We start from the raw sequence: 15,152 nt of genomic DNA, 5'->3' as shown, positions 1-15,152 counted from the left end.
ACTGCCCTATTACTTTTCCAAATGTATGTGTGTGTGTGTATATATATATATTTTATAATATATAAATAAATTATATATTATTATATATGTTATATAAATTTAATATATTTAATAATATAAATCTATATTTATATTATTAAATATATAAATGTATAAACATATTATATATAACATAAATATATAAATATATATATAAACATATAAATATATATGTTAGATATAATAATATATAATAAATATATAATATATATAAATATATAATTATATAAATATATTTTATATTATATATTTATTATTCTATATATTATATTTATAATATATAGATTATATCTGAATAATATATAGATTCAAAATTGGTATAACAGTCCAAACTCTGCTCTTTTTCACTTTATGGGTACTTATACTTCCTTACAACCAACTGGAACACCCACAATGAAATGCCCACATCCCAATAAACTTTCAGTAGCTAAGCAAACGTAGTTAAATAGATTTTGGTTTTATTTTTTATTTTTATTTTATTGTATTTTTTTGAGACAGAATCTCGCTTTGTCGCCCTCAGTAGAGTGTCATGGCCTCATTACTCAACTGTTACATAGATTTTGGAACAGCTGTAATTATATTATGCCCAAGGTTATGCTAACTCTTTCTCTTTATCTGCTCCAGAATGGACTGGTTTCACTGCAACCAGTGTTTCCGAAAAGATGGGGCTCATTTCTTTGTTACCAGTTGCGGCCATATTTTCTGTAAAAAGTGTATGACCCTGGGTGAGTGACTTAACTGTTTTCCCATTCCAGGCAAAAACATTTCTACCTGCATAAAATGATTAGCTATTTCTGTTATCACTTCTGTTATCTACTTAGTTATCATTTAGTAGGCCAGTTGTGGTATGGATACTATAAGAAACTGTTGATTTTGGAAATTGGAGGGGGATTGATTAATAAAGAATTAATAAGATTTGCAAATGATTAAGCAAATCTATTACTAGTCACCAAAACGTACTTGTTAGTGTTTTGAAGTCTGGCAAGGAAAGTCAAAGAGACCAGACTAATCAGGGAGAAGTGATAGAATAAGAATAATGGATCATAAAGTTGGCTGCTATCAAGAGCCATTTCTAAAGGGAAATGGTCTAGCTTGTGAAATCAGTTTGATTAGAAATGATGGTGATGATACCTTGCAGTATAAAAAACATTTTCAAATGTGCCAATTTTATGTAAGCCTTATCATAATCCAGGTAGTAATTATTAGTAGAACCATTTTATAAATGAGAAAAACTGGCTCAGAGAAGATAAGGGATTTGATCAAATTCTTATAGCTATTAAGTCATAAAAAGCTACTTGAATTTAAGGTTTTTTTTTTTTTAAATGCTGAAATTAACACATGGTATATAAATGCCCAGAAGAGAGACTTGGAGGTAGGATGCTGATCAGGGAAGACTTCATAGAAGAGGTGCTGCTTCAACAGGGTGTTGAATAATAGGCTGGAGTTTGCCAAGTGGATAAAGCAGGGAAGATTATTCTGGCTTAAGAGAACAGTGTGTATAAAGACATATTACTATCAAAAAGCCATAGTGCAGGGGACTACTCATAGTTGGGACTAGTATAGTATAAAGAGTAAGGTAAGAGATGGTGAGATATGAGGCTAGTGAGGGAGGCAGTGGCCAGCCTAAAGAACTTGAACTTTATCTTCAGGTTATGGAGAGCTGTGGAAGTTTGTTTTTTTCTTAAATAGAAGAATGACATGTACTTGCTAGCTCGCTCTGGCAACAGTATGGACTGGGAAAAACTTTTTCCCTGTCCCCAAGAACAGTCAGGTTAAGTAGCCTCTGGAGAAGGTTTTTTCTCTGTACTAATGAATCCAGGACCCTTATATCTGCTAATGTAACAAAGCTGTTTACTATGGTAACAGCAGCTCACTTTGGAGTGGTTTTTCTCTGTGAAGCATATGCCAGGTGATATTTTCTCCTGACATGGCATTTATCTTAATAACCAGCAGCACTACTAAAATTTTACTAAATTAGCAAAATTTAGCAAAAATTTTAATTTTTGCTTCCTTCAGATTGGCTTAATTGGAGAATAAGAGTAGGAGAGCTTCAAAGCAAGATCTAAGAATATTAGCAAAATGACAACAGGGCAAGAATAACTGGAGATTTTCTTAGAGTACTAATGTATACCTGCTGTCAGGTAGGTAGAATGAAAGAGACTAACTTTAAGTTAAGATCATTGGTATTCTTGTTCTTTTCCCAGTACTCTCATAAATGTACTCCAGTACCCCTATTGAGAGTTTAGAATTGTTCCATCTGACCCACAGAAGAAATCTAGGAATTAAAAAAAAATTATTGTACTTTAAAATACTTATTTGGAAATACTGGTTTAGAAAAGAAAACTTAAATTGATGTCCTTTTATAGAACAATGATAGTTTAAATTCAGTAAGAGCCCCTGTATTTTCTTTCTTCTTTTTTTTTTTAATCATAGCTGTGTAAATTAATGCAATCATGGGGCACCATACACTGGTTTTATATACCATTTGACATATTTTCATCACACTGGTTAACATAGCCTTCATGGCATTTTCTTAGTTATTGTGTTCAGACATTTATATTCTACATTTAGTTAAGTTTCACATGTACCCTTGTAAGATGCACCATAGTTGTGGTCCCACCTCCCCTCCCCTCCCTTGCCCCTTTCCCCATATTCTTAGGTTATAATTGGGTTATAGCTTTCTTAGTAGGGCTGAGTACATCTGAGTACATTTGATACTTTTTCTTCCATTCTTGAGATACTTTACTAAGAAGAATATGTTCCAGCTCCATCCATGTAAACATCTTTCTTTAAGGCTGCATAATATTCCATGGTGTACATATACCACAATTTATTAATCCACTCGTGGGTCAATGGGCACTTGAGCTTCTTCCATGACTTAGCAATTATGAATTGAAGAGCCCCTTTCTTTTTCTTTTGACTCTTACCATATTCTTTAAAGAAAATCATATCTCATGCCCTTAAGAACCACACATTGTTTTCCCCCTTTTCTTCCCAGAAAAATGTACTGTTTGTGGAACTTCCTGCAAGCATCTGGCTCTTTCTGATAATGTAAGTTTTTCTCTCCTTGTCACAAACCATCTCAATCCCATTCCTGGATTGTAGAAAGTATGCAAAAAGTAGAGATAATGAATTTTTTTTAAAAGCAAGAAAGAAAAGAAAAACATACTTACAGATAGCAGTTGTAAAAAGAGGATAAACAACAGAAGAATTTGTGACCAATGTTATAGAAGCATGAGGGAAGGAGAATTTGGACATAGAATCTACATCTTCTAGAGCAGTGGTGATCTCCCTCTTACTTATGCACAGTGGAAATAATATTAGGTGCATTAGAAATGGTGATATTTGTCAGTACTTTATTTCATTCCATTGTAGATATTCTCACTGTGTGTCTTACTCTCTTCATAGCTAAAACCTCAGGAGAAGATGTTCTTCAAAAGTCCCGTGGAGACAGCTTCGCAGTATTTTAATCACATCTCTCAGGTATGAATAACAATAGCGAAGAAAATCTGATTCTCCAGGCAAATTCTAATTGCGTCTTATTCCTTTATCAAAGAGTCTCTGTAGATTGCATTTGTAATAGTAGGGAGAAATTGACTACTCTCTTTGCTTTTTTCCTTGATGATACAGATCTCAACCAGTTTTTACTGACCCAGAATCTGTGATAGCCTATAAAAACCACCCTGTAGCAAACATCTTACTTTGTACTTCCTAATTCTGCAAAGTAATCGAAGACTAAAAGATACTCTAAGGAATGTTATCATCTTTTTCTGCAGATTGATGCATCTTCTAAAAATTGCTTTGAATATATAGGCCTGATTCTGCAAATAATAGATTTGGTGGTTTAATTCTTTTTTTTTTTTTTGAGCTAGAGTCTCACTTTGTCGCCCTTTGGTAGAGTGCTGTAGCATCATAGCTCACAGCAATCTCAAACTCCTGGGCTCAAGCCTTAGCCTCCTGCGTAGCTGGGACTACAGGCACCCGCCACAACACCTGGCTATTTTTAGAGGTGGGGTCTCTCTCTTGCTCAGGTTGATCTTGAACCTGTGAGATCAGGCAATCCACCTGCAGAGTGCCAGGATTACAGGGGTGAGTCACCTCACCTGGCCTGGTGGTTTAATTCTTTTTTTTTTTTTTTTTGTAGAGACAGAGTTTCACTTTATGGCCCTAGGTAGAGTGCCATGGCATCACACAGCTCTCAGAAATCTCCAACTCCTGGGCTTACGCGATTCTCTTGCCTCAGCCTCCCAAGTAGCTGGGACTACAGGCGCCCACCACAACACCCAGCTATTTTTTTGTTGCAGTTTGGCCGGGGCCGGGTTTGAACCCGCCACCCTTGGTATATGGGGCCGGCACCTTACCGACTGAGCCACAGGTGCCGCCCTTTAATTCTTAACCATTGCTTATAGACCTAGGTTGATGAAGGTATTTCTTGTTTCCCATTCTCATTTTTCAGTAACCTTTCAAGTAATACTTAACTTTTTATTTAGAGTTCACAACTGATTGCTTGAATTTTAAAAAGTATCTTGTCATGATGCATTATATGTTGGAATACTATTGACTTGTTCAGGAACAATAGGAATGTAGAGAGAAGGCAGAACAACAATTTGAGAGAGTTCCCAAGCTGTAAAAACTTTGTTTTCTTCTTTCTCCTTTCCAGTTCTCCACTGAGATTATTTCATAGCCTCCTGGGTTTCCTGTCTTGGCATTTCTTGAGATTTTATCACTGTTCCCTGTTTTTATTTATTCTTCTGAGAGTACTCCTTTTGTAAACAAGAAAATGATCCTTAGTAATTTTCTGGTTGAAGATAGTAGACTTAATTTTTCTTCAGTATTTTACCCCTCAGTCTTTACTCTGGAGACAGAATAAGGGGAATTAAGGCTTGTCTTCACCCTGTCTTTAGCTGTTTGGGCGAACCATCACATTTGAGATACTGTGGTTAGCATAATAAGGAGATAAAATCTAGCTGAGACTCAAGGAGAAATGTAAACAAGGTCACATGAGCAATAGAATGAGCAGAACTTTGGTTAATAAATAAACCCAGGGTTAGTTAATTTTTTTTGAGAAATCATAGTAGTCTAAATCCTAACCTGCCTAATCATGAGACCAATTACCTACGGTCAAATAACCAAGATAAAATAAATAGAAAGGGTCAGTTAATCATCACTTTAGTGAAGGGCCAAATTGATGAAGTCAGCAAAGTCTGAAAATGTGTTTTCCTAATCTGTGAAGCTGATCTAAGTAATACCTAGATTGTTTCATTCAGGCTTCTGCTCAAAACTTCCTTCCTCAGTCAGACCTTTACTGAGTCTCCTCTCAAATGATAGCCCTAACATTCTCTACCCCTTACTCTGCTTTATTTTTCTTCATAGCTCTTATCTCTAACATCATATTATATATTTGTTTATTGTCTGAATCCTGCACTGAAATGTAAACTATGAAGACAGATTTGGTCACTTCTGTTTATTGTTCTCTTTGAATAGTTCTTTTTCTTTTTGAGACAGTCTCACTCGGTCACCCTTGGTAGAATGCCATGGCATCTTAGTTCATAGCAACTGCAAACTCTTGGGTTCAAGCGATTCTCTTGTCTTAGCCTCCCAAATGCTCTCCACAGCCTGTTCTGTGGGAGTACAGGCACCTGCCACAGCACCTGGCTATTTTTTTAGAGACGGGTGTCTCGCTCTTGCTCAGGTTGGTCTTGAACTCGTGAGCTCAGGCAATCCCCCTGCCTCGGCCTCCCAAATGCTGGGATTATAGGTGTGAGCCACTGCACCCAGCTGAATAGTTCTTAATAAGTAGTAGGCACTCAAAACATTGTTTTTGAATGAATGTAATGTTGCTCTAAATATTTATTTGTGTTTTAACCATTCCCAATCTTTGTAATGAGCTGACAAAGGGAAGTAGCTACAGTCCTCCGCTCTACCAGCTAAGCTATCGAAGGGACAATGAGCTGACGAAGGAATTTGTCTGCTGCACTGTATGCCAATAGTTGAGTTGATCAAGCTGCCTGTTTTGGATTCTTTACTCACCTCTGGATATTTTTTCTGAGGGATTGGAAAGCCTCATATAGACCTGTTGGCTTTCTTCCATTCCTTGGTCATTCACTGCACCCTTATGCACAACTATCCATTTTTCAATTGCATGCCCATATCATTCCTTCTTTGATAAAAATCCTTCTGTGATTCTTGTAGGCAGAGTCTCTCTTTGTCCTTTGTACTCCTGTCCCACATTACTCTTTATTTTTTTTTATTTTTATTTTTTTGTAGAGACAGAGTCTCACTGTACCGCCCTCGGGTAGAGTGCCGTGGCATCACACGGCTCACAGCAACCTCTAACTTTTGGGCTTACGCGATTCTCTTGCCTCAGCCTCCCCAGCAGCTGGGACTACAGGCGCCCGCCACAACGCCCGGCTATTTTTCTGTTGCAGTTTGGCCGGGGCTGGGTCCGAACCTGCCACCCTCGGCATATGGGGCCGGCGCCCTACTGACTGAGCCACAGGCGCCGCCCCTACTCTTTATTTTTTTAAGAAGAGTCTCATTCTGTTACTCTGCTAGAGTACAGTAGCCTCATCCTATAGCTCATTGCAGCCTCAAACTCCTGGGCTCAAGTGATCCTCCTGCCTCAGCCTCCAGAATAGCTGGGACTCAGGTACAAATCACTGTGCTCAGCTAATTTTTTTTTTATTTTTAGTAGAGACAGGAGTCTGGGTCTTGCTAAGGTTGATCTCAAACTCCTGACCTTAAACATTCCTCCCACCTGGGCCTCCTGGAGTGCTAGGTTTACAAGCATGACCTTCTGTACCCAGCCCCACATTGTTCTTAACTCTGCAAAATATTTTACTCTGAAAAAGTGTTTTATTTGTTCATATGTCTGTATCTGTCACTGACATTGAGTTTGTTTTCTTTTGGTATATACTTAGGAGTCAAATTGTGAGCTTTTCAAAGACAGATGTTATCTTTGTATCACTTAGTGTCTAATTAGATATCTAACACAAATTAGGAGCATAATTGTTAATTGAATGAATGTATTTTATGGCTGCTTAAGAGAAAGACTATTGTAAGATCAGAGAAAGAGGCTTGATCTTATAGGTACTTACAGGCCATGGTAAGGAGTTTAGATTTTCTTCTAAGTGCAATGGAATACCTTTGCAGGGTTTTAAATAAGGAAATGGCATCATTTGACATATAATTTTAAAAGAGAATCTGGAGAATGGCAAAGTAATAATATAGGGAAAGCTATTGGTATAGAAATCTAAATAATAAATGCCTGCTAGCTTGTAATTTTATTTCTTTAAACCATTCATACTCCCTCACATGTAATGTGAAATAATAATACTCATCCTACTCCTTTTTTTTTTCTTTTTTTGAGACAGAGTCTCACTTTGTCACCCTTGTAGAGTGCTATGGTGTCCTAGCTCACGGCAACTTCAAACTTTTGGGCTCAAGCAATTCTTTTGCCTCAGCCTCCCAAGTAGTTGGAACTACAGGCTCCCACCACACCTTGCTATTTTTAGAGATGGGGTCTCGCTCTTGCTCAGGCTGGTCTTGAACTTGTGAGCTCAAGTGATCCACCCACCTCGGCCTCACAGAGTGCTAGGATCACAGGTGTGAGCTACTGCATCCAGCCTTCATCCTACTTCTTATAAAGATCCAATGAGATGTTTATGAAAGCTGTAAAGTACTTTATGAGTTTAAGGAATAATGTGGCAAACTCATAGAAGGTTATGACTGATCACGAACCCACATGAAAATAATTAAAGATCATATAAGTGAAAAAAAGTTTGTATTTTTTATATTGTTTTCAAAGAGAAGTAAAAATACCCCATCTACTTTCAGCTTTATTGAGATAAAGTTTACATACTGTAAAATTTATCCTTTTAAAGTGTACAATTCAGTGGTTTTTAATATATTCACTACTCCCTAATTTTAGAGCATTTTCATTACCCCAAAAAGAAACCCTATACTTATTAGCAGGTACTTCCCAAATGCTCCCCACCTTCCCTATCCCGAGGCAATCACTAATTTATTTTCTGTTCTGATGGTTTTGCCTATTCAGGACATTTCATATATATTGAATGATACAATGTGTGGTTTTCTGTGACTGGCTTTTTTTACTAAGCATAAAAATTTTCAGATTTCCATATTGTAACGTGTATTAGGACTTCATTAATACTTCATTCCATTTTATGGCCAAATATTATTCCATTATATAGAGAAGTATGCATTTTATTTATCTATTTATCAGTTGATAGACATTTAGGTTGTTTCTATTTTTTTGCTATGATGAATAGAGCTACTAAAGAACATTCATGTATAAGTTTTTGTATGGGCATATATTTTCATTTTTCTTGGGTATATGCCTAAGAATGAACTTGCTGGGTCAAATAGTAACTCTATGTTTAACTTTTTGAGTGAGTGGCAGCACTACTATACATTCTTAGCAGCTATACTTTTCCATTCAGGCTGCTATAATAAAATGCTTTTGACTGGATAATTTATAAATAATAGAAATTTATTTCTCACAGTTCTAGAGTCTGGGAAGTCCAAGATCAGAGTGCCAGAAAGTTCAGTGTTTGGTGAAGGTTCATTCTCTGCTTCCAAGGTGCTGTCTTGCTTGCCTCACATGGCAGAAGAGGCAAACAGCTTCCCTCAAGCTGCTTGTTAATGGCCCTAAGGCCATTCCCCTCACAAGGGCAGAGCCCTTATGACCTAATCACCTCTTAAAGTCCCCACCTCTTAATACTTTGCATTGGGGGTCAGGTTTCAACATATAAATTTTGGGGAGACAGAAACATTTGGACCATATATGACCAATAAATGTTTCAGGCTTTGTAGGCCATGCGATCTCTGTTGTAGCTACTCAACTCTGCTGTTGTAGCATGGAAGCAGCTATAGATAGTATGCAAACAAATGTGTATAGTTATGTTCCAATAAACTTTATTTACAGAAATAGACAGCTGGCCATGATAAGTAGTTTGGTACCCCTGGTCTGCTTTATGGTTTTAAAAAAACCTTTGAAATCATATGCTTTTGCTAACATATGTATAAATAATTACCATACATACTGTTGGAATAAAACCAGGTCAAAACCTGATCTCATCAATAGACCAGAGGTTTTCCATTCCTTACTTGAATTAAAAATTTAAACAACTGAGGCTGGGCGTGGTAGCTCACGCCTGTAATCCTAGCATTCTGGGAGGCTGAGGCAGGTGGATAGCCTGAGCTCAAAGGTTCGAGACCAACCTGAGCCAGGGTGACACTTCATCTCTAAAAAGAGCTGAGCGTTGTGGCAGGTGCCTGTGGGCCCAGCTACTTGGGAGGCTGAGGCAAGAGAATCTCTTAAGCCCAAGAGTTTGAAGTTACTGTGAGCAATAATGCCATGGCACTCTACCCAGGGTGACCAAAAAAAAAAAATTTTTTTTTTTTTTTTTTTTTTTTTTGTAGAGACAGAGTCTCACTTTATCACCCTTGGTAGAGTGCCGTGGCGTCACACAGCTCACAGCAACCTCCAACTCCTAGGCTTAGGTGATTCTCTTGCCTCAGCCTCCCAAGTAGCTGGGATTACAGGCACCCGCCACAACGCCCAGCTATTTTTTTGTTGCAGTTTGGCCGGGGCCGGGTTTGAACCCACCACCCTCGGCATGTGGGGCCGGCGCCCTACCCGCTGAGCCACAGGCGCCGCCCCCAAAAAAAAAAATTAAACAACTGAGATAGTCAATGGTGCTTTTGAAGAAAAGTTTTAGTTAGTTTGAGATTATTTTACCTGAATAGAAAAAGCTAATCTGTCAAACTAAATTAGTAGTTACCTCTTAATCTTTCCTTTTTAATCATATCTCTTCTTCCTTTTTCTTTTTCTTTTTTTTTGCAGTTTGGCCGGGGCTGGGTTTGAACCCGCCACCCTCGGCATATGGGGCCGGCGCCCTACTCACTGAGCCATAGACGCCACCCTCTTCTTCCTTTTTTTAAATAATAGAGACAGGGTCTCACTCTGTCATCCGGGCTGGAGTACATTGGGGTATTCACAGCTCACTGTAACTCTGAACTCCTAGGCAGAAGGGATCCTCCCTCCTCTGCCTTCCAAGTAGCTACGCCTGCAGGCACATACTGCCATGTCTGGTTAATTTTTTTATGTTTTGTAGAGACAGGGTCTCACTATGTTGCCTGGGATAGTCTTGAACTCTTGGCCTCAAGTGATCCTCCTGCCTCAGTTTCCCGAAGTGCTACAATTATAGGCATGAGCCACCATGCCCAGCCTGGCTTAATTTATTTCTATACCTTGTACATACTTCTTTTCTGCATGTCACATTTTGTTTTATTTATTAGTTCACATGTTAGAGTGTCTTTTCCACTGTACTGTCATAAGCCAGTAGAGGGAAAGAGTCTACACTATTCATCTTAGCATTTCTAGTCCTTGTGCCTGGCATGAAGTATTCAATAAAGGTTTGTTAAATGAACGGATAAATAGTCTTTGTACTAGGCCAGACATGGTGGCTCACACCTGTAATCCTAGCACTCTAGGAGGCCAAGGTGGGTAGAATGCTTCATCTTACAAGTTCAAGACTAGCCTGAGCAAGAGCGAGACCCCATCTCTTAAAAAAATAGCTGAGTATTGTAGTGGGTGCCTGTAGTCTCAGCTACTTGGGAGACTGAAGCAAGAGAATCACTTGAGTCCAAGACATTGAGGTTGCTCTGGGCTATGATGCCACGGTACTCTACTGAGGGCAAGATAGTGAGACTCTATCTCAAAAAAATAAAAAAATAAAAGAAACAAGTAAAATTAAAAAAAAAAAACAACTTTTACGGAAATCCTAAAAATTTGTGTGAGCATTCCACTTGCTCTAAACTGGGCATTATAGAAGCCAGTGTTGACTACTTTGTGATGTACAGTTAAGTTCTGTTGCAGGCCAGTGATAGCCTAGAACATTTCACCAGGAAGGGAGATCCTTATGCTCCTTTTGATGAAAGGCAAATAGTATATTTTTCTGCCTTTGAAACTTACAAATGTTTCATGGTATTTCTTTTTTTTTTTTTTTTTTTTTTGTAGAGATAGTGTTTCACTTTATGGCCCTCGGTAGAGTGCCATGGCATCACACAGCTCACAGCAATCTCCAACTCCTGGGCTTAAGCAATTCTCTTGCCTCAGCCTCCCAAGTAGCTGGGACTACAGGCGCCCACCACAGCGCCCGGCTATTTTTTTGTTGCAGTTCGGCCAGGGTCGGGTTTGAATCCGCCACCCTCGGTATATGGGGCTGGCACCTTACCTACTGAGCCACAGGTGCCGCCCGTTTCATGGTATTTCTTTAAGGAAATAATTAGAGTAAAAATAATATGTACAAAATTATCCCACATTTAATATTTTTGATGTTTTAAATCGGAAAATAATTTTCTTCTTCTACTTTGTCTTTTATATGTATACATTAAAAATTAAAATAATTGAAAGAGGGCGGTGCCTGTGGCTCAGTCAGTAAGGCGCCGGCCCCATATACCGAGGGTGGCGGGTTCAAACCCGACCCCGGCTGAACTGCAACCAAAAAATAGCCGGGCATTGTGGCGGGCGCCTGTAGTCCCAGCTACTCGGGAGGCTGAGGCAAAAGAATCGCTTAAGTCCAGGAGTTGGAGGTTGCTGTGAGCTGTACGATGCCATGGCACTCTACCAAGGGCCATAAAGTGAGACTCTGTCTCTACAAAAAAAAAAAATAATAATAATTGAAAGAAAAAATTCTTTATACTATATATTTTCTGTTCTGTACCTGTGTGAGGTGTTTACTAATACCAATCAGTTCTCTGACACCAACTAAGTGTCCAACAATTCAATTCAATTCAATTCTGACACTAACTCCACAGGTCTAAGGCTCAGCCCCACAAGACTGCCACTCCCAACTTTGGACACTAGCACAAGTGGAGTGTACCCAGGATATCCATATTTCAGCCTGGCTAACTACAAATTTAAAGATGCCTATCAGCTCCTCTAAGCTTTGATAATTTGCTAAAATGACTCATAGAACTCAAGAAAGTACTTACTATTACTAGTTTATTATTAAGGATACAAATCAGGAATAGCCAAATATAAGAGATATATAAGGTAACTTATGAGGGGAGGGATGCAGGACTTCCATGTACTCTGTAGGCACACTACCCTTCCACCACCTCCATGTGTTCACCAACCTGGAAGCTTTCCAAACTCTCTTGTTTTATGGTTTTTATGAAGGTTCTATTATGTAGACATGATTGATTAGATAATTGGTCATTGGTAACTGAACTTAATCTCCAGGCTCTGTCTCCTCTCTAGATGTAATGGAGAAAGAAAAGGGTTGGGGTAAAAGTTCCTCTGACAACCAGTCCTCCTTGTGAAGCTGAGAGCCCACCAAGAGTCACCCCATGAACACAACTCTGCTATCGTTGAAAGGGGCTTGTTATGAATAACAAAAGATGCTTCTATCACCCAGGAAATTCCAAGGGTTTTATGAACACTATGCTGGGACTCAGAGATAAGGATCACATATATCTTTCTTTCTTTTCTTTTTTCTTTCTTTCAGTTTTTTAGAGAAAGGGTATCATGTTGTTGCTCTGGCTGAAGTGCAATGGTGAGATCATAGTTCAATGTAGCTTCCATTTCCTGGGTTTAAGCCATCTTTTCACCTTAGTCTCCTGAGTAGTTGAAACTATAGGCACATGCTACTGTGCCTGGCCACATATTTCTTGTACTACACGCCAAAAGGGATGTGGGGGGTTAAAAAAGACCCCCCAAATCAATCAATTAAAAAATAGTTTTTAAACTTTTATAATAGATAATTTAAAATATCCAAAAGTAAGGCTGGGTGCAGTGGCTCACGTCTGTAATCCTAGTACTCTCGGAGGCCCAGATGGGTAGATTGCTTGAGCTCAGGAGTTCGAGACCAGGTTAAGCAAAGAGTGAGACCCTGTCTCTACTAAAATAGAAAAACTAGTTGGACATAATGGCACATGTCTGTATTCCCAGCTACGTGGGAGGCTGAGGCAAAAGGATTGCTCAAGCCCAAGAGTTTAAGGTTGCTGTGGGCTATGATGCTATGGCACGCTACTCAGGGTGACAGAGACTCTGTTTCAAAAAAAAGGAAATCATAACTAGAGAGAAAGGTATAATGATATGTATAATATAATGAATTTCCATGCATCTTTCTTTTTTTTTTTTTTTTGTGGTTTTTTGGCCGGGGCTGGGTTTGAACCTGCCGCCTCCGGCATATGGGACCGGCACCCTACTCCTTGAGCCACAGACGCCGCCCTTCCATGCATCTTTCATCCTACTTGAACAATTATTAACTGATGGCCAGTTTTCATTCATCCATACCTCCTGCCACCACTTATTTTGAAACTCAAACCAGATATTACATCATTTCAATCTGTAAATATTTCAATTTGTATCTCTAAAAGACAGAAACTTTTTTCTTTTCTTTTTTTTTTTTGGAAGCTCTAAGAAAATAAGGAATATTGGGTTACATCTAATAATATGACATTTAACAAGGACAAATATTAAGTCCAGAACTTTGGTTCAAAAAGCACAGAGTGTGGGTGGCGCCTGTGGCTCAGTGAGTAGGGCGCTGGCCCCATATACCGAGGGTGGTGGGTTCAAACCCAGCCCCGGCTGAACTGCAACCAAAAAATAGCCGGGCGTTCTGGCGGGCGCCTGTAGTCCCAGCTGCTCGGGAGGCTGAGGCAGGAGAATTGCAGAAGCCCAAGAGCTGGAGGTTGCTGTGAGTTCTGTGATGTCATGGCACTCTACTGAAGGCAGTAAAGTGAGACTCTGTCTCTGGCAGGCCTCGGCGGATCTCGGTCCTGGGGAGGGGCGCCTTCCAGAAGGCCCAAGGTTGTGGCAACCATAAGTATTGGGGCAGAACCCCAAGGAAGCTGAAGCTGCAGCCCCAGCTGCGCTGCATCCAAGCCTGGAACTTTTTTCTTAAATATAATCACATTGTGCTAAAATAATACTCCCCTAATATTATCAAATAATCAGTCGGCATTCACATTTCCCCAGTTGTCTCATAATTTTTAAAGTTTGTTTGAATTGGGTTTCAATAAAGTCTGTATATTTCAGTTGGTTGTTATATCTCTGAAGTTTCTTTTCTTTTTTTTTTTTTGAGACCCAGTCTCACTTTACCGCCTTTGGTAGAATGCCATGACATCACAGGACTCACAGCAACCTCTAGCTCTTGGGCTTACGCGATTCTCTTGCCTCAGCCTCCCGAGCAGCTGGGACTACAGGCGTGAAGTTTCTTTTCTTTTTTACTTTTTTTTTTTTTTTGAGCTATAGTCTCACTCTGTTACCTGGGCTAGAGTGCCATAAGTTACTTTTCATTGCTTTTCTCATTATTGTTGAAGAAAATGGTCTTTTGTGTGTGTGTGTGTGTGTGAGACAGAGTCTCATTATGTCACCCTTGGTAGAGTGCTATGGTATCACAGCTCACAGCAACCTTGAACTCCTGGGTTAAAGCGTTTCTCTTGCCTCAGCCTCACAAGTATCTGGGACTACAGGTGCCTGCCACAACGTCCAACTATTTTTTGGTTGTAGTTCTCACTGTTTGGCAGGCCTGGGCTGGGTTTAAACCAGCTGGCTCCAGTCTACGTGGCTGATGCCACAGCCACTGAGCTACAGGCGCTGAGCCAAGAAAATGGTCTTTTGCCCGGTAGAGTCATTCACAGTCATTCACAGTTGTTCACAGTATTCACAATTGTTCATTGTATCCACGGAGTCATTTAATATGCTCCTCTATCTTCTATTTTCTGTAAGCTGATAGGTAGATTTAGGCTTAATGACTATCATTTGATTTGGAGGGAGGTATGGCAAAACTACTTTATAGCAGTGTTGTATCCATCAAGAGGTACATAATAGTCTTCTATCTCTGATTTTGTGTGATGGTAGCCATTGATGAGCTTTGCAGAGATCATTGATTCATTAGAAGTTGTAAAATAAATTCTGTTATTCCTGCTGGGCGCGGTGGCTCACGCCTGTAATCCTAGCACTGTGGGAGGCTGAGGAGGGAGAATTGCTTGAGCTGAGGAGTTCGTGACTCGCCTGAGCCACAGTGAGACCCCAACTCATGAAAAAAATGGAAAAACCCAGCCGGGCGCCGCGGCCA

At 39.4% G+C, this 15,152-nt stretch overlaps 1 protein-coding gene across 1 annotated transcript in view; it reads left to right on the top strand.

Annotated features, from left to right (window-relative positions):
* Window positions 1-664: 664 nt before the first annotated feature.
* RNF212B (ring finger protein 212B) overlaps window positions 665-15,152 on the top strand; it is a 31,951-nt gene continuing 17,463 nt past the window's right edge. Inside the window, exons 1-3 of the mRNA XM_053595517.1 lie at window positions 665-764; window positions 3,038-3,090; window positions 3,448-3,522. Of these exons, the coding sequence (XP_053451492.1) occupies window positions 665-764; window positions 3,038-3,090; window positions 3,448-3,522 (228 nt within the window). The remainder of the gene's footprint in view (window positions 765-3,037; window positions 3,091-3,447; window positions 3,523-15,152) is intronic.

This window comes from Nycticebus coucang, chromosome 6, assembly GCF_027406575.1.
Source record: "Nycticebus coucang isolate mNycCou1 chromosome 6, mNycCou1.pri, whole genome shotgun sequence".
In the NCBI taxonomy this organism is placed as follows: domain Eukaryota; kingdom Metazoa; phylum Chordata; class Mammalia; order Primates; family Lorisidae; genus Nycticebus; species Nycticebus coucang.
Note: the sequence above shows the minus strand (reverse complement) of the source record. Positions and strands in the feature narration are given on the sequence as shown.